This window comes from Saccostrea echinata, unplaced genomic scaffold (assembly GCF_033153115.1).
Source record: "Saccostrea echinata isolate AGI-Se365-2 ecotype Australia unplaced genomic scaffold, CSIRO_AGI_Sech_v1 ptg000046l, whole genome shotgun sequence".
Taxonomy (NCBI): Eukaryota; Metazoa; Mollusca; class Bivalvia; order Ostreida; family Ostreidae; genus Saccostrea; species Saccostrea echinata.
In genome coordinates, this window is record NW_026889795.1 from 10,349,119 (window position 1) to 10,370,197 (window position 21,079).

Genomic DNA, 21,079 nt, shown 5'->3' on the forward strand with positions numbered 1-21,079 from the left:
TGGCTATTCCTACACGTTATATCTATATTTAACCGACACCAAAACAATCTGAAAAGGAAAGCTGTCCATTCTGTTTTACAAATTTTAGAGTTATTTCCCTTGGTTTAATTACAATACAATTAGGATCACCATAATTATGATATATATACATGCAGAACCGTAGACCCCCCCCCCCCAACATTTTTTTTTATAAATATATACTTTTGCTCTAGTTTTAATAAGTAAATTTTCAGTTAGATACTGCCCCCCCCCCCCTTTCTACTTTTTGTTGCTTTAAAGTCGAACACTTGCAAATTGCAGTATTTGATATAAAATGCACCAAAAAGTAAGAGAAAGGTCCAATCCCCCAACCCCCACCCCAAAAAAGGATTTTCGAGTTTTGACAGTTTAGAATTTTCCTTCTTTTTTTTTTTTTTTTTTTTTTTTTTAGATCAGTTGCATGGTTAGATTGGGCATCATACTGTTCATATAAAATGAAGAACAGATTTTATTGCTGTATTAACAGGAACTGGATTTTGATCCTTTGATGTTTCAGGAGAGGAAATAATTCCTCAACACTTGCACATTTAACTTGAAACAGAAAGAAATGATGACAAATCCGGAAAAAAAGTATCCCTACTACGTATCCGGTTTTAAATCTTAGGACTTACTTTCACTTTAACAAAACGATAAACACAAGATGCCACGTCTCTGTGGTAGGAGAAAACGTTTAGATTGGAAAATCCTGACAGTGCTGGCACTGGTCATTGTGACGTCATATTTCTATTACAGCTTCTCCAAAATCTCCGTGAACGATGAAGAAATTCTGAAGGTCAGGAGGAAAAGATTCGTGGAATACCGCGCCAAGGAGGATAAACGTAAGGGTCCGGGGGAGAAAGGGCGGGCGGTGATTCTGGAGGGAGAGGAGAAGACATTAGCAGATTCTCTGTTTAAAAAAGAAGCGTTTAATATTATAGCGAGTGATAAGATTGCATTAGACAGATCTATACCCGACGTTAGGGACTCAAGGTAAAGAATTTTATCTTGCCATGTTTCACTCTTTCTTTTGAAACTTTTGAAACTTTTGTTGTTGTTGTTGTTGTTGTTGTTGTTGTGTAAGGTTTTCTCTTTGCTTTTCTAGAAACATTTCTGGTAGATAAAGTATTTGTTAAAATTCTTTTAAATAATTTTCTTGTGAAATTCTCATAAAGAACTTGAAAGCATGCAGTGTAGATTATTGAAACTCTTTGCTCGATGAAAATGTCATCAAATAAGGTTTTCAGGCATTTTAACTTGTTTAATTAACTGCTCATTAAAAAATCCCCCAAGACCCCATTTTGTACACAGTTAATTATCAAGTTGAAAATGTAATTAACTAGATTTGAAAAGTGAATGTAAATAAAAGAAATACACATTTTTAATATTGTGTCAGTGACAGATGCATCCAGATGTGTTAATTAAAGATGTAAATTATTAACATAATTAAGCCATTGCTATAAAAGAAATGCTAATGAAGATGATGATGTTATAATAACAGTAATAAACAGTGTTTTAGTTTTGGCAGAGATATTTAACATGATGTCATATATTTATGCTTATAGCTCAAAGTGACAAATGTCAACTTGTTACTTTAGATTTAAGTGATACAATTTCAGATTTATATATTTTTTGGGGTAAATGTGGATTTAAGCAAAACATTATTCTGAAGTGATGGTTGAGTTTCATGTATGTTAATTTTACTTGATGTCTTTTTACGACTTATTTAATTAATGCACTTACAAGAAGGAATAAATTAATGAAAGCTGGCAGGATTTGCATGTTATGACAGACAGACTCTTGTTTAATCAACCTTCTGTACTAACAGGTATATAGTACTAGTTAATCTCCTAAGCTTATAAATATGATAAAAAGCTGTTTTTCAATTTAATTGGCTTCTTAAACATAAAATCATGTAAACATTATGTTTATAACAGTATGATCATGACGACGTCGACTATAAGAAAATATTTGAAAAATTGATAATTTGATATTAAACGATTCATATGGATATATTTTTTTAGAACTCCTGATCCCTCGATCATTCAGTCCCCAGCTCTTTCCAAGTTTCTGTTTGTAGATATAAGTAAAATGTTTGTTAGAGAAGGAAATGCCTCTGCATCTAAATCATATCATGTTGAATGTATCTTTTCTGTTCAGTGATGCATATATTAATCAAGATGTACTTGTATTTATTTGTGATAACTCACAGTGTATTTGTTTACATAAAAAAAAACCCACACATTTTGAACATTGCAATTGAGTACACATATATGTTTTTGGAATTTATAACATATAAACACTGATAAATGCAGTCTTCAGCAAGCTGCTTCTTCAGTCATTTATTCTGTATCAATAGTCATTATCATGATTATAGGGAGAAACTTTTATATATTGGAGACTTGTTAAATGAAAGTCTGCAGTCTTTAAGCTGGGAACAATGCTGTGACAATTGATGCAGAGAAGCTTAAGATTTCAGTACAGTAGATTTCTTCAGAATAAAGAGATGAAGTTAGGGGATATAAGTAGAAAATTAATTACACTGGCAATTAAGATGTCTTGTGAGTGAGTGTTGTTTGAGTATGGCTTTATTTTTTTAACTCTTGTTCATGTTGTTGTACCTAAATATGTTGCAAGATTTGGGACTATATCAAATTTCAACAAACAAGAGCACACTCAAGGGAAGTAACTCCTGATACATGTATTTGTAAGAAACTTATTTTTGCTCCTTCTGTAGGTGTCACAGTGTGAAGTTCATTAGGGACCCACAGGCGGTGTTTGTACCCCTACCCTGGATATTTTTATTTAAGAAATAAGGTATCATTTTTAAACAACTATCGGGATATAGATTCGGGTTCGTCACAAGATCAAATTCCATAAATCCCGAAGGGCTTTATGTTACATATTTGATCTCGTACCAACCCATATTTATATCTCGATAGATGTTTTAAAATGATACCTTATTACTTATATTTACATTTGTGACTTATTCATATTTTATATTTGCCTGATTATAATCTTTTAATGCGTGAAATGTTTTATTTTTCAAACTCAACAGCATGAGTTTGATCTATTGATTGTGCATCGACCCTTTATGATGTCGTTGAGAAATTACGTTGAACATTGACACGAGGAACCTTTGTTTATACAGATATAGATACGCTTTGATTTCAATAGTGTTATATAATAGAAAACATTTGCAAATGTAGATATAGATATTTAACATGTTTGACATGGCTGATATTTTTTCCATAATATATAGGTGCCACAGTGTGAGGGTTTACTAGGGACCTACCCACAGGCAGTGTGTGTACCCCCACCCTGGATATTTATATAGATATTTTATATGGCCTTTATTTTTTCTATATATATATAGGTGTCACAGTGTGAGGGTTCACTAGGGACCTACCCACAGGCAGTGTGTGTACCCCTACCCTGGATATTTATATAGATATTTTATATGGCCTACATTTTTTCTATATATATATAGGTGTCACAGTGTGAGATACCCTCGGGACCTACCCACAGCTAGTGTTGTCATCATCTTCCATAATGAGGCCTGGTCCCCTTTACTCCGAACAGCTCACAGTGTGGTCAATCGGTCACCTCCAGAGTATCTACATGAGGTCATCTTATTGGACGATTACTCGGACAGACGTAAGTTGAATCTATAGAGGCTATATTGACAGGGCAGATCTTAAAAAATATATAATTGATAAAATAAATGGCTCTTTGTTCCATGAACTATGGTTCAAATTAATGTACAAGTTTCCATCCCTGAAATGGATACCACCCCCCCCCCCCTTTTCCCTGCTTCAACTGTTCTGTGGCCTAATAAACTGGTTAATTGCTATATTTTTGTTCTACCATTCAGAGAATATTTGCAAGTCACATAGATACACATAGATACACATAGATACACAGAGATACACATAGATACACATAGACACACATAGATACACATAGATACACATAGGTACACATAGGTACACATAGATACACATAGATACACGTAGATACACAGAGATACACATAGATACACATAGGTACACATAGATACACATAGATACACATAGATACACATAGACACACATAGATACACATAGATACACATAGGTACACATAGGTACACATAGATACACATAGATACACGTAGATACACGTAGATACACATAGACACACATAGATACAAATAGATACACATAGATACACATAGATATACATAGATACACATAGATACACATAGATACACATAGATATACATAGATACACATAGATACACAGAGATACACATAGATACACATAGATACACATAGGTACACATAGATACACGTAGATACACGTAGATACACATAGATACACATAGATACACATAGATACACGTAGGTACACATAGATACACATAGATACACGTAGATACACATAGATACACATAGGTACACATAGATACACATAGATACACATAGGTACACATAGATACACATAGATACACGTAGATACACATAGATACACAGAGATACACATAGATACACATAGGTACACATAGGTACACATAGATACACATAGATACACATAGGTGCACATAGGTACACATAGATACACATAGATACACATAGGTACACATAGATACACATAGATAAGGAAGTGATATCAATGTTTAATTAATGAATAATAGATCTACACAGGTTATTGATGGACTGTTGGTACATACTGTTGAATAAGATTATCCAAGCTGTCAACATTGAACCGTAGTACCTAAGGGACAGAAACCTGTACTGTTTCCTATGTTTGAAAGGACACTGAATATATAAGTAATGGATAGATAAATGTAAACATAGGCTTCTTAGTGTCATCTTTCTTTTTTTTTATATTAAATAGAAAAATTAGAATTTTGTTGATCCTGTTGGTGTCCTATCATTTTATTTCCCTTGTCCGAATATTTTCTGTTTTACTTGCTGTAGAATTCAATATTATTTCATGTTGAAATCAAATTTATTTTAACATCTGGCACACTTGGTTAGTGGCCTGGTTGCAGTGTTAAGTGAAACCTGTTTAATCTGACAGGCACTGGGAGACAAATTTTGAGTCGGAATAGACAGGGTATCAGATAATAACACAGTGTAAAGACCATAGAATACATTAAGATGGAGATTAAAATAGGGGTCAGATAATAACACAATGTAAAGACCATAGAAAACAGTAAGATGGGGATTTACATTATAAGGGGGTGGAATTCACAGTGAAACAGATTGCACAGGTGTTGGATTACCTGGTACACAGTTTTTACTGTATAATTAGACTCCCAGACTTATTTCTTACTACAGCAGTGAGATTCCTGTATCTTATAAGTTACAACAGGTAGAAACAGTTCCCCTGGCCATGCTAGTTAAAGCATGGTTTATCTTATCCTAATGATTCTATCAGTGAAATAATGTCAAAGTCATCACTATATATTCATGATTATCAATTTTTTTTCTTTCTCAGCTTTAAGATTTCGGTTTTCAGAAATGAACTGGCATTAATGCGTATTACCATATCAAGACATGGATGCACCTAGTTTCTACAAAATTTTGCATAATTTTTTCTTTCTATGTGAAAACACCTCTGTCACCATGCAAATATTTGGCAGATTTTGTCAACATAATGCATCTGTATAGTTAGTTCATGTACCTGCTCAGAATCAAAATAAGTCGTGATGTCTACAGCTGAAAAATTTACACAAAGTTCTGACTGGGGAGACAAAAGACATCTTGATAAAATTTCCATTTTGTAAAATGCATATGATATCACATTGTGTGTCTCTCCTTAAAGATTAAATCAGTGTATCATTCAAGCTGTTTCAGTTATAAAAGAATTTGTGCTTTGTGGGGAAATGATGGGGGAGGGAAAATGGGGGTTAAATGTGTTGGGGGAGTATTGGAATCATTACATATTTCATCAGCTATATAGCATTTTCTTCACCAGTCAATCATATGTTTAAAACTGAGTTGTACAGTGTTTTTTTTCCCTGTCAATCATGTTTACAGCTGAGCTATTCAGGGTTATTTTGTTCTGTTAGTGTCAATCATGTGTTTACAGCTGAGCTGTACAGCGTTATTTGTACAATGTTATTTTGTTCTGTCAATCACATAATACAGCTGAGCCTTATAGTATTATATTGTTCATATTTTTAGGCTCTTCTGAACTTTTATCCTGTTTACGTATTCTCTTGTCCAGTGTTTACGACTGAGCTGAACTCCATCGTCTTGTGTACAGTACATGTTTTACAGGGAATCTCTATAACATTGCATTCTATAACCAATGTTTACAGTTGATTAAAATATTAACAGCTGAGCCATATCCTGTGCACTATTGTCTACATGTTAACAACTTAATTGTAAGTTACTATATGTTTACATGAACTCAAGTACTGTATTCTCTTTCACAGTCTTTTACAGCAGCTGTTTCTTATCTGAGCTTACTTTCTTATCTACAATTTTACACCTTGACTATTTACTGAACATATTTTCCTTTCCAAATGTTTACAGCTAAACTACATGTATATACATATACAGTAACTGAATTTCTCCTATATATTTTCAGCTATTTACTGAACATATTTTCCTTTTCACATGTTTATGGTTGAACTATATACATAATTATTATTATACAGTATTTCTCTTATATATTTTTAGCTATTTACTGAACTCATTTTCCTTTCACATGTTTACAGCTGAGCTATATACATATATGCTGTATTTCTCCTCTCTGTTTACAGCTGAGCTATATACATATATACTGTATTTCTCCTCTCTGTTTACAGCTGAACTATATACATATATACTGTATTTCTCCTCTCTGTTTACAGCTGAACTATATACATATATACTGTATTTCTCCTCTCTGTTTACAGCTTAGCTATACACATATATATATATACTGTATTTCTCCTATTTACAGCTGAGCTATATACATATATACTGTATTTCTCCTCTCTGTTTACAGCTGAGCTATATACATATATACTGTATTTCTCCTCTCTGTTTACAGCTGAGCTATATGCATATATACTGTATTTCTCCTCTCTGTTTACAGCTGAGCTATATACATATATACTGTATTTCTCCTCTCTGTTTACAGCTGAGCTATATACATATATACTGTATTTCTCCTCTCCGTTTACAGCTGAGCTATATACATATATACTGTATTTCTCCTCTCCGTTTACAGCTGAGCTATATACATATATACTGTCTATGTTTACAGCTGAGCTATATACATATATGCTGTATTTCTCCTCTCTGTTTACAGCTGAGCTATATACATATATACTGTATTTCTCCTCTCTGTTTACAGCTGAGCTATATACATATATACTGTATTTCTCCTCTCCGTTTACAGCTGAGCTATATACATATATACTGTCTATGTTTACAGCTGAGCTATATACATATATACTGTATTTCTCCTCTCTGTTTACAGCTGAGCTATATACATATATACTGTATTTCTCCTCTCCGTTTACAGCTGAGCTATATACATATATACTGTCTATGTTTACAGCTGAGCTATATACATATATACTGTATTTCTCCTCTCTGTTTACAGCTGAGCTATATACATATATACTGTATTTCTCCTCTCTGTTTACAGCTGAGCTATATACATATATACTGTATTTCTCCTCTCCGTTTACAGCTGAGCTATATACATATATACTGTCTATGTTTACAGCTGAGCTATATACATATATACTGTATTTCTCCTCTCTGTTTACAGCTGAGCTATATACATATATACTGTATTTCTCCTCTCTGTTTACAGCTGAGCTATATACATATATATATTTCTCCTCTCTGTTTACAGCTGAACTTGGCAGTAAGCTGAGGGAGTATGTAGCCCACACCTGGCCTGATGGGATTGTGAAGATCATCCGTACGACGGAGCGTAGTGGACTGATCCGAGCTCGTCTAGCGGGGGCCAAAGCTGCTACGGGGGACGTGCTGATTTTCCTGGATTCGCACTGTGAAGCGGGCCCTGGATGGTAAGTTCCATACACAAGAAAATTTTCAGCTAAGAGATACAAAAAAATCATTGTGTGCTGTGTTTTGAGTTTTTTGCCCATGGTCTCTGATGTCTGTGAATTGTTTGTAAACAGACCTGCTCTCTGTCAAATTGAAAGCTTTACTTTGTGGTTAATATTATGGTTATGTGTCACAGTTTGACATGAACAAGAGAATAAATGTCATGATTATGTAGCTGTGTTTTACCCGTAGTCATGCTAGAGACATAGTCAATTATCAAATAATTAATGAATCAAAAAAAAAGTGAAGCCATATTGACTATTTTGGATATAAAAATGGCTACAATAGAACTCTTTAAATTGTTTTCTTGTTAAAAAAAAACAAAACTGGTTTATGATGTTCAGTCTTGAGATTGACAGTTATCAAAATTGCAGTGTGTAGCATGTACCATGATACCAAAATAACTTAGTCAAGATTTAAACCATGTACCATGCAAGTCCTGAACTCTTCTCAAAGCTCCACTATTCTGCCATTGTAAATACAGAACATGGCATTTCTTTTATGATGGTTGCTGCAGACACATTCCAAATCAATTGGCTGATGATGTCACCACTGACTTGATGGCACCCTTAGCCTTCCAAGTTACAGTAGTATTTGCTACAGCTATTAAATTCACTGTATCAAATTCAGCAGTCATGTGTACCTTGTATCAGAAAGTTGTTGTATTATTTGTACTCAGTCAGACATTGTGGCTCATGTTTTATTGGGTTTCTCAATGTCCTGGAACATGTAGACAGCAGGCATAATTTCTTATTACATGTATTTGGCATTAGTACGTGGCACATAATTGTCACTTTTTCATTTAGGTATACGTTTATATATACCGTATAATGGGTATTTTCTGCGGTCTAATTTTTGCCGAATTTTGCAGATAGGATAAATCTGCAAAAATTACAATCCCAAAATATTTCTTTAATATTCAGATATTTTATACGTGCAAGTTTGATAAAGGGTGCGAATGTCAGTTAACCTGGTTTTAAATTAATGTTATTTTATATCTTCATTTTAAGAAAAAGAATTATGCTTACGGGTGTTTGAAATAAAAATATTTTTAAAATAGTTTATGAAGACTAACTTGAATATAGAAGAGCTTTGTACCACTTCTTCATGCACCTTTATTCAACAAGCAATGTTCTGCCAAATACTTATAATTAGAATTTGGTGTTCATATTCCGTAAATAAATTTTTGCAGTATAAAGCAACCACAGAAATTGAAAATGCACAAATTAATTTGTTTCTTTTCAGGGGTCAAATCGCAAAAATTTCCAACCACAGAAAATACCCCTTATACGGTATTACTTGTGGATTTGGGACAATATTTTCACTTAGCAGTGGGGCTTCAATTGGGTCTCAATGTTTTTATCATTCATATTTATATTATGTTACCATGGTTACTGGTGATGATCTAATGCATTGGCATGCATCGTCATTGAGCGGGTGGTTAATTTTGTTCTGACAGGCTAGAGCCGCTATTGGCTCGAATCAAAGAGGATCACACAGCCGTCCTGTGTCCGGAGATTGATCTCATCGACAAGAACACGCTCCAGTACGGTGGGACGGGGTCGTTCTCCGTGGGAGGGTTTTGGTGGTCCCTCCACTTCTCCTGGAGACCGATTCCGAAGCATGAGCAAGATCGACGGTCTTCGGCCATAGCACCCATTAGGTATCCATGCATGTAGCTCCACTAAAATCCATCAGAATGCAGTAACCATATATTACAATATACTCAAGGGCTCTTACAATGTCCACTGAAAATCATCTGACTTACAGTTAAAAAGATTTTAATCAATGATTGATAAAATTATTATTTTTTTTTTTACATGTATTTTAATTCCTGAATATTTGAATTACAGTACAGATAATTGAATTCAGAATTCAATTATGATTTTAAAATATGCATTTTCTGCACTCTATGCATTTCGTGAGTATGTAAAAAAAATCTGATTCAATCAATGGAGCTTTGAGTATATTGAGCATGTGTGATTATCTGTACATAAACACATTTCTGTATTGGTGGTGTATTGTAAAACTATAGCCTCAGCAAACCTAGCATGCGCTTTTTGACAATTTGCTATATTTTACTAACATTGATTTGATTGACTTTAGAGATTTAAAATACCTACTGAAATATAAGTCTGTAAAAATTTAACTATGATTGTAACTTGATTAAGGTAGTTTCCGATGTAAATTGGATGATCTCAAACCGGCACTAACTTGATATTTTCCAATTTTTAGCTCACCTGAGTCACTCACTCAGGTGACCTGTTGCCATCTGTTCATGGCCCCAGGGTCAGGGGTTCTGGTGCTAGGGTGGGGCTATATAGATCATATAGTGAATTTCAAGTGCATTATTTCTTTGAAAACCTTCTTCTCTTCTCCTGGGTATTAAAAAAAACTAAGTACATAGTTATGATGAGCAAGGATGCTTCTTTCAAAATTGTGAATTTCATGGCCCCTAGCCCTGGGTTTGGGGTTCTGGTGTTAGGGTGTGGCTCTATTGATTATATAGCGAAAATGTATTAAATCTTTGAAAATCTTCTTCTCTGCTCCTGGGTATTATTTAAACAAACTAAGTACATGGTTATGAGTAGCAAAGATGCCTCTTTCAAAATTTTGAAATTCATGGGCCAAGGGTCAGGGTTCTGGTGAAGGGGGAGGGAGGAGGCTCTATTGATTCTATTTTGAGAAAGCATAATTTCTTTGAAAATATTCTTTCTGCTCTTGGTTATAAAGCAAAGAAACTAAGAGTGTAGTTATGGTGAGCAAGGGTGTTTCTTCCAGAATTGTGAGTTTCATGACCCCTGGACCAGATGTTCTGGTGTAAGGGTGGAGCTCTATTGATAATATAGTGGAAATGCATTAATTCTATTTAATAATCTTGTCTGCTCCTTTGTATTGAGCAGATAAACAGAGTGCATAGTTGTGATGAGCAAGGGTGCTTCTTACAAAATTATTAAAACTGATGGTTCCAGGGTCAGGGGTTTGGGTGTTTCTTGGGGGATCTCTTGTTATTCTTAGTGGTTAGTGCCTGATAAATTAATTAAGTGCAACAATTAAAGATTTAAAAAAAATGATCATAATGACTTCTGCCTGAAAAGATCATGTAATTAAATGTACTGTACATTTATTTAAGGTTAAAAGCTTTTCAAATGAAAAAATTCCAAAAATATCATGATAGGTAAATAATATCAATGTATTGAGTCATTATGCCCCGGGGCACATATTATGGGGTGATTTGTCTTATTATAGAAACACATATTTATATAATTATATTTCTATATGTTGCCTGCTGATGGTTAAAGACAAATCTACATCATACTTTTGGGTGTTTATACATATGTATCATATTTCTAGATTCTTCCAGAGGAAGCACCTGCCATTGTCTTAATGAGTCAGTATTGGATTTTGTTAAGTACTTGATTTTCTATTGATTATAACATCTAAGTAAGGGAACTTAGATCTTGGAATTAATGACTTTGTAAATTATATATATTGAAGACCCCCGACTACCACATCATGTGAGATTATTACATCAGTAATTATATACAACCAACTTTTCTGTTGACACATTTGTTACATTAATGTCAGTTGTCTTGATGAGGGAACAAAATTTAACTTTTGACAGAGTCTGACGTTTTGGAGTGATGTGTATTAATGCCCTTGTATAAACCAGTCTTTTCATTTCTGCCCTAAATTTAATTCTTGAAATTAGGACATTTGCATAATTAAACAACATGTCCTTGTTTAATAGTTTGAGATAGGTGTTATGGAATATTTGTTTTAAATGTAATGTTTTGGTCGACCTGCATATATGTAGGTGACAGCTAGTGGGTAGAGCAACTGACTAGTAGTCAAGAGGTACTGGGTTCAATTCCTGGAACAACTATAATTCTTCTTCTTTCCAGTTATAAATTAAAAGTTTCATTTCAGCAGGTGGTTTAAAAACAAGGTTGGAATGAGAAGATTTATTTTTAATTTTTTTTTCACAGAATGTTCTTTGAATGTCAGGCACAGACATTTTTAATGGGTCAGTTTTACACAAGTTACGCTTAAATTAGGAACAATAGAAATCAGATTTGAAGCTCTAATTGTCACATGCAAATATGGCTCATGAAATTTCATTTTAAATTTTCACAGGAAATTCATGTGAAGAGAGATTAAAAGTGAGAAATCACCAAAATTCTTCCACATTAATTTTCACATGAAAAGAACATACGTGAAGTCATGTGAAATGTTTCATGTAAATTTGACATGTCAAACTTTTATCATGGGAAATTCATTAAAATACACACTTGGCTTTTCAGATGTTTGATTTTATGAGTTTTAAAAACCAGAAAATTAAGTCATAGGACTGTTAAATGGATTTGGTTTTTTTCTCCGAGTGCCTTTAGTGTTCGTTTTCTGAGGTCCAAAATGAGAAGTTATTGTGTGTGTGAGGGGGGGGGGGGGGGTCCAAAACAGGAAACTATTGTATTAGATGAAAACATCTTAATGTGTAAATACATATGGTCTTTCAACTTTTGTTGAGGAGATTAAATACAGGAAACAAACAGTACAGAGTCAGAGATCATGGCGCACTAGAGTTGTTATACATAACCCTGATGTGTAAGATTTATGTCCCTTTGGTGAACTCTTCAGGATTGAGCCAATCCTACACAGAATCAAGGTATCTCCCAACAGTGTCATCTGTCCCATTGTGGATGCCATTGATGCAGGCACTTTGGAATATTCCAAAAATGGGGGTTACCAGGTTGGTGGATTCTCCTGGAGCCTGCACTTTACTTGGAGGGATGTTCCAATCCGAGACAAAATTCACAGGAAGTACACAGACCCTGTAGGGTTAGTAAGGTCATAGAGGTCATGGAGCATGTGCAGTGGTCAAGGTTACATTTCATCTAATACATTTTTAAAACAATGTAATATGTAATGAGGGGTTTAGTCAGTAGCTTGATCATAGTCTTACTACCAGGTAGCCTTCCTGGAACTAAGTTTTTTCTTTCTATATGTGTTATTGTTGAATCATGCCATTTAAATTAAATATAATGTTTGTTCTGGATTTCTGATAGAGTTCACATACAGAGAATGCAAGAGTCTTTAAATACAACAGTAATGGTTTTGTTACCAATCAGTTGGCTTCAGTTTTAGCTGTTTTATTACACTATATGCAATATTTCTGTAACTATTTGTTTCTTTTTATGCTGATATTGATAAAAATAAAACCTGGTTTGATCTCAGATATTCTTCTTTCCTTGTATAGAATATATAACCATCACTAATAAACGTAGAAAACTTCACAGTGTACAAAATTCTTTATAGCTTGTTATAAGTTAATGATTTTTTTAATTTCATTTTAATTTTTTTAATTTCCACTGTATGATTAGGATTAACCTTTATGTAAAAGCTATAAAAAACAAAATAGATACTGTAAGTCCATACACAAAGTCTGATTACTGTAACTGATGGTAAACTAGTACTATAATATTGCTATATAACTGTGTAAATTAATTTCCAAAATGTAGCTGTCATTTCAATTTTCAGTTTAACTACCAGTCTTGAAACTAATCTGTATAATATATATGCATTTTTAAGTTATATTAAGTATCAGGTTTTTATGTCTTTCTCACTGATTAGATCACCCACAATGGCGGGAGGCCTGTTTGCTGCGGACAGGAAGTATTTCTTTGAAATCGGAGCCTATGACCCCGGAATGGATGTTTGGGGCGGCGAAAATCTGGAAATTTCATTCAGGGTAAGAAATTAATGGTTACTTACATACTAAGAAGTTTCTGGAAACTTAGGGAAGAAGTTTCTGGTAACTTAAGTAAGAAGTAACTTAAGAAAGAAATTACTGGTAACTTAAGAAGTTACTGGTATCGTAAGTTAGAAGTTACTGGTATCGTAAGTTAGAAGTTACTGGTATCTTATCAGATCAGTAAGAAGTTACTTGTAACTTAGGGAAGAAGCTACTGGTAACTTAAGGGAAAAGGTACTGGTAACTTAGAACAAGTTTCTGGTAACTTAAGTAAGAATTAACTGATTACTTAAGGAAGAAATTATTGATTAATATTACATAGTTACTTGTGACTTAATACTTTTTGTACTATGTCATTATAAATTTTTTTTATGAATTCATGCTTTCAACCCTTTTTTGATATATTACATCTATTTAAAAAATTATTTTTGTAAAATATATCTTTATGTATTTATTTCAATCTGTTTCAGACGTGGATGTGCGGTGGAAAATTAGAATTTATTCCTTGTTCCAGAGTGGGTCACATCTTCAGAGCAAGTCATCCATATACATTTCCAGGTATACTCTAAAATATGCATGTAACCTGTAGATAAAACAGAGACCAGTGATTTGAAGTTGGCCAGAATTTGCTAGTTGCGCAATTGCAAGCAAAATTTAAACAATATGAAGAAAACTAATACAGTTGAACTTCGGTATTTCAAACACTGATATCTTGAAAACCATGAATGTATGTCAAAAAGAGTTATAAGTTCCAACTTCTATGTATTTAAACCTTGATATCTTGAATTCTCTGATATTGAGAATTTTTTTCTCAGTCCCAACAAGTTCAGGATGATAAGGTTTGACTGTAGTTGTGCAGAATCACTTTCTTTTATCACTGGTGATGATGGAGACACTAAATTTCAACTGTTAGTGTATCACGAGGCTCATATTGTCATTGACAGTTTCCTTGTTATCACAGGCAATAAGGACACACATGGTATAAATTCTATGAGACTGGCGGAAGTCTGGATGGATGAATATAAAAGGCTGTTTTATACTCACAGAAAAGACTTACTGGTGAGATAATATAATTAACAAGGCAGATCCTAATTAATCAATTGATAAGTTGTACAGGACGAGACTAATGCAGGCTTTAATGGTGGCAATCCATACGCATGTAAAGTAAGAACAAGATTGAGCTTTGTAAAGTAGCAGAAGGTTTATAATTATGTAAAAATTATAATTGTTATTATGTCCCCCCTGCGAAGAAGGGAGGGCATATTGCTTTGCTGCTGTCTGTCTGTCGGTCGGTCCACCAACAGTTTCCGTTCATTTTCTTTGCAGAGGTTGCACATAATGAAATGAAATTTAATATACAGATTTATCATAAGAATATCTAGGTCAAGTTCTGTTTTGGGTACAATCGAGCAATTTTTGACAGTTATGCCCCTTGGACTTAGAAAAATTACAATTATTTGCACTTTCTTCACAGAGGTTGCACATACTGAAATGAAATTTGGTATACAGATTTATCATAAAAATATCTAGATCAAGTTTTTTGGGTACATGTACGAGCATAGGTGTTTCACAAACATCTCTTGTTTCCACAAGGCAGTAAGGGATAAAAATTAGAGCCAGAATTATAGGTTACATTCTATTCCACCATATTGATAAGTGAATTAAATTCTATTTGATGTGATATGTTTAAGACGGCGCAGAATATGTTATAGGGTCAGGATTACGGAGATATTTCTGAACGTGTTGAACTCAGAAAGAGGCTGAAATGTAAGAGCTTCAAGTGGTACCTGGACAATGTGTACCCAGAAAAATTTATACCCGACGAGAATGTCCACGCCTGGGGAATGGTAAAAATACAAAGATTATATCCTTTTCTTCAATATTAAATTAATGCAGGAATTTTTACATGCATCATCCTCAGAGATGTAAATTTAAAAAGATTTTTTTTTTGCATCATTCATTGAGATGTAAATTTAAAGGGAAAAAATATCTTTAAAAATATGTAAAATTATAACTAAAGGGAATTTGGAAAAGATATCAGGATTTAGTATATACTTCAAATTAATAAATTGAATAATTGTCTGGGTTTCTTTTAAGCGATAGATATACAATCATATTTTTAAAATTGTTTTGATTGTTTGATTAATCTTTTTTAAAGGTGAAAAGATAGTGAAGATAATGTGAAATTTGTAATATTATTTCTTATTAAAGAGTGTTTCTAATGAACAGGTGAGAAATCCATCCAGTAACCTTTGTCTGGACACCTTACAAAAGGACGAGAAGACGGTGTTTGATATGGGGTTGTACAGCTGTCAGAATGGAGCTAGTGCTAATGAGGTACATTTTCTGATTGGTGGAAAGAACATGCATCAAATAATGCTGTCTAGGCACTCCTAAGTTTAGTTTTTTCAGGCCCATAGTACTTTGAATTTCCTCAGGTTTTTTCTTTGAGCATAAATGATGAGCTCCGGCGAGAAGAGGCCTGTCTGAGTGTTATATCAGAGGGAGGTCATGTGCCATTGGAACCCTGTACAGGGTCAGCCAATCAGAAATGGAAACATGATAAGGTAGGGGTCAAAGGTGAAAGGTTAACCAAGGTCAAACTTTCAACAGACTTGATACTGACTTGTTAACTAGAAATTTAGGTAAAAAATAAAATTTATTAATATGTAAAGTATCCTATATTTGGCAAAGACATTTAAGAAATTTCTTCTTTAATTGTTATATTCAGAAACATATTTCAAAATTTAGACTTGATACAATACTTGAACATTATGCTTTTATGGTGAATGCTGTAAAAATAGTGGTGCTACCATATAAATATAGGATCTCCCATGATTTGTAGTTGGATATGATTTTTATCCAACGAGTTGTGTGTTTTTTATCCCCGAGCCTTGGCGAGGGGATAAAAACACACAACGAGTTGGATAAAAGTCATATCCAACTACAAATCATGGGAGATTCTTTTTATCCCATGTTTAATACTTCACAACCAATGTTTTACACTGTTTTATATAGGACTCCACTTTATTTTACTTCATCGCGCTAACGCAAAAACCATTGTGACGTCACAACTGTGGATTATGAAAAAATTATCCAATGAGTCATATCCATGGGATAAAGGGGTAAACATGGGATAAAGGCCCATATACCTATTTCTATATGCATTTTATAGTAAATTACACATAATTATAGAAATGATAAGCAAAAGGTGTGATTTCTTTAAAAATCACCCCAAACCACAAACCTCCAATATATACATTTTTAATTCAATATGTGTAATTCAATTTGAAAAAATTTATTAGTTCATGTTTACTAAAAATCTTTTATGTAAACATGTGAAATACACCTTCTCCTGTGTCTCTCTTATGTTTACTCTGTTTTAATGTGTCGATATGATAAGTGTTTGGACCCAGGAAACCTTTATCTTGTAGGACAAGATGATAATAACAGGGACTTCTTCTAGTGGCGATGTTTTGTGTCTGGATAAAAAAGACGCAAAGAACAATGGCCTGGTGTTCACAGAGAAGTGTAATGACAAAGACTCTCAGAAGTGGACATTTGAACATTATCTAGATAATGCATAGGGATAAATCCAGATAATTAGAGATAATTATTTTATGTTTGAAAATATGTAGATAATGTATAGGGTTAAATCCAATATTACCTAGATAATGCATAGGGTTAAATCTAGATAATTATCATATGTTTGAAAATTATCTAGATAATGTATAGGGTTAAATCCATCATAATCTGGATAATGCATAGGGTTAAAACCATCATAATCTGGATAATACATAGGGTTAAATCCAACATTATCTGGATAAGCATAGGGTTAAATCCAGATAATTATGAATTATCTTTTGTTACAGTATGAATATTATCAAATGATGCACAAGGTTAAATCAAGATAATTATAATTTATCTTATGTTTGAACATTATCTACTTAATCCATAAGGTAAAATCCAAATAATTATAAATTATAGTAGCGTAACTCTTTTTTAAACATTATCTAGACAATGCTTTAAGTTCAGTATAGATAACTCTACTTGTATTATGATTCAGTGTTATTTAGGCAATGCATATGGTTAATGGTAATGGAAAGAAGTATCAATAATTTTGACAAAAGATAATTTCTAGAATTAATGCTTAATAATTATATCAGATATTGGAAATATTTACAGAAAAGGCTTTAGGTAATTAAGTATATAATATTTTACATTAAAATTTTTTACATTAAATCTGGAAAATAAATGGAAAAAGTTCATATAAATTTAGGCAATACATGTATATCTAGCAAAAACAGAATTCTAGATAATTATCAAATATGTAAACAAAAGAGTTATTAGACTTATTTTGATAACCAGCTTTTGGCTATAACAATAAAACAGAGAAGTCTGTATAACTTCCATCTGTGTGATAAATTGTAAGTCAAGTTTAATGTGATGTCCAGGACTAAGTTGCTCAAAAAAAAAAAACTATTAAACTTTTCCACAGGTTAAGCTAGCAATTGGTCAAATTTGATAACCAATGGGTAGCTGCATGTAAGGGAACCAACGGATAAATTTCTAGCAACAAAATTTAACCAATGCTTAAAAGTTTTCCACTGGATTGGGGAATTAACGAGTGATTAATACTGACCAAGATTTTGAGCAACCCAGTGAATGTTGTAATTTCAGATTTAGGAGTAAGTCAATTGAACAGATGCTAAAATATTTACTCGCCATTGAGTGTTGAATGAGATCACCTTTCTCGCAAGTTCTATCGCCCTCATTAGTGCATAGCCATCAAGTATTAGATGATATATACATACAACTTGAACTATTTCAAGATAATTTTATGTGGTTTATGTCTTACATAAATAAGTTTTAGGCATTAATCATTATACTGGAGCTGTTTGGGGAAAACTGCTGATTTTCCGCATTGCCTGTTAAACATTTTATTATGATAGTTTTGCAGTGTGAAGTTACATGTAGAGTGTCAGATCATAGTTAAGGTGAAACCTTGTATGGAATTAGTTATTAGTGTGCTAGCGCTGGCCGCAAGCAAAGTAGGACAATATGAAAGGCAGGAATTAATGATCCTTTTTGTGATACTCACTCATTTATACAATAAAACATACATTATTATAGCAAATGTTTTCAAAGTCAACATCTTTTTTATGATAGAATTGTCAAAATAGAAATTATTTCCCAAGACAAGCAAAACTATGCATTTTTGTCAGAATCAGAAATAAAGTTTATAGATGATTTTAGAAAAAGCAACTTCTAATTGCTTAGTGGGCTTGATTATCTTATAAACATTTTGTATACACTGGGCACAAACTATAGATATTTTATAATTATTCATACGTACATGTATGTAAGATTATGGGAGTGTTTATTCTGTGTACCTGTATATATATATATGTAGATCTGTAAATCCTTTGAACAGTCCTCTAACTACGCAAGTAAGCTCATCATAAATTTGAATTGTATTTAGTTTAATTGAAATAATTTTTATTCGCAAAATTGAATGGGATTGGGCAGCAAGCTCAGCCTATTTTAGCCCTCTTCTTGAATTTGAATTTTATTTATTGGGTGCTTTTTTTTAATTTTCCTGATATAAAGGTTTTTGTCTCTGTTTAGTGAGGTTTTGGAAAATTAAGCCTTATGAGTTACAAAAAGATAATATTTTGGGGATTGCACATTAAATATTCTTGATTTGTAATTAAATTAAAAGTTTTCAATACATTGTAAAGGTTATTTTAATAAAATTATTTCACTACACTTTTTTTTGGGGGGGGGGGGGGGGGGCAATTAATCCAAACTCTGGGACTTTTTTGATGTTTATCCCTTTATTTGTTTATTATGGTCAGTAACTAGAATTGTCTGGGTACCAGAAATTACATGAGCAGTTAATATATGCAAATATATACATAGATGTATTATTTTGATATTTCTCTGTAGTACTTAAAGTTATTTTGATTTTGTATTATTTTTTACAATACAATTATAGTTTGAAGAATATAATGTTTTGAATCATTTACATGTTGTTAACGACTTAAAAAGAAAACTAACATCATATTTAAAATTCATTTTAAGGTTCATAGTGGATATTAAAAAAAACTACACTTAAAAAAAATCTTCATAGCGCAGAATGTTTATTTCAGTCATTCATGAAATAAGATTTCGTAAGATTACAGTAGAGATTAACCAAAGTCAAACTGTTTCTGATTTTGTACTTTTTAAATTAGAAATAACTTTAAATTGATTATGGAATGTTTCATAAATGTTGATGTTAATTGTTGAAAAGGGTGCATTTTTATGATTGTATTTCTCAAAGGAAAGATAATTTATAGCAATGGTTTCAAGATTTTCGTGATTTTGGATGCTACTTGTTTGTAAATCATTTCTCCAAACTACAGCAAATATAGAATTGTTAAGACAGTCTTCACATTTTAACCTGCATTTTGCCTTAGTGAAGTTGTGATTTCAGATCTGAATTTGTTCTTTTAACATCTTAGTTTGCATTTCTCACTTCTATAATTTGTATATTGCATTTTTGTAACGAAAGTCTTATGCAATAACTCTGTTTCAATCTAAATTTGATTTTAGACAGCAATATCTTTGTAAGTTCACTGTAGTCCAAGTGTTTGTTAGACTTTACCTGCTGATGAAATAGTTTCCTTTTCAAGTAATTTATTGTTGACCCTGGAGGAGGAGGAACCTCTGTGTATCTCCTTTTCACAACACAAAAACTGCTAGAGTAATGAAGGGGGAGGTAACTCATCTATTTCCTTTTACAACACAAACACTGCTAGGAGTAATGAAGGGGGAGGTAACTCATCTATTTCCTTTTACAACACAAACACCGCTAGAGTAATGAAGGGGGAGGTAACTCATCTATTTCCTTTTACAACACAAACACCGCTAGAGTAATGAAGGGGGAGGTAACTCGTCTGTTTCCTTTTACAACACAAACACCGCTAGGAGTAATGAAGGGGGGAGGTAACTCATCTATTTCCTTTTACAACACAAACATGTTGTGATCGTTTGTTCTTGTGATCATTGAATTCCGTTTTGTTTAATGTACAAAGCCACTTTAACTGCTCATTGATTATAACGTTAACTACCTTTTGGAAAATTTATTTTGTCCGTTGAATTTTATACAAGAAAATTATGCTTTGATTACTTTAGGTTTTTTTTTTTGCCATTTTTAAATCTAAATTTAAAATATGCAGTATAGATGAATGAATTTATAGATGTC

General features: G+C 32.9%; 1 protein-coding gene across 2 annotated transcripts; it reads left to right on the plus strand.

The window, feature by feature from the left end:
• Nucleotides 1-651: 651 nt before the first annotated feature.
• Nucleotides 652-19,608, plus strand: LOC133202048 (probable N-acetylgalactosaminyltransferase 9). 2 transcript variants are annotated; one of them, XM_061337823.1, is made up of 11 exons: nt 652-1,008; nt 3,506-3,672; nt 7,861-8,038; nt 9,538-9,741; nt 13,710-13,827; nt 14,301-14,388; nt 14,792-14,889; nt 15,543-15,677; nt 16,060-16,167; nt 16,269-16,397; nt 17,265-19,608. In XM_061337823.1, exons 1-11 carry the CDS (start codon nt 680-682, stop codon nt 17,415-17,417), a joined length of 1,707 nt encoding a protein of 568 aa, XP_061193807.1. In that variant the 5' UTR covers nt 652-679; the 3' UTR covers nt 17,418-19,608. The 2 variants fall into 2 exon arrangements, with proteins under 2 accessions (XP_061193807.1, XP_061193808.1); XM_061337824.1 differs by lacking the exon at nt 9,538-9,741 and adding an exon at nt 12,717-12,917.
• The last annotated feature ends 1,471 nt before the right edge of the window (nt 19,609-21,079 follow it).

What these genes read in the sequence shown, in the direction of transcription:
- LOC133202048 (XM_061337823.1), top strand. Translation starts at nt 680, where the DNA reads ATGCCACGTCTCTGTGGTAGGAGAAAACGTTTAGATTGGAAAATCCTG. An exon ending in TCATCCATATACATTTCCAG is followed by an intron (nt 14,389 to 14,791) that starts GTATACTCTAAA and finishes TTGTTATCACAG; the next exon opens with GCAATAAGGACACACATGGT. An exon ending in CTCACAGAAAAGACTTACTG is followed by an intron (nt 14,890 to 15,542) that starts GTGAGATAATAT and finishes AATATGTTATAG; the next exon opens with GGTCAGGATTACGGAGATAT.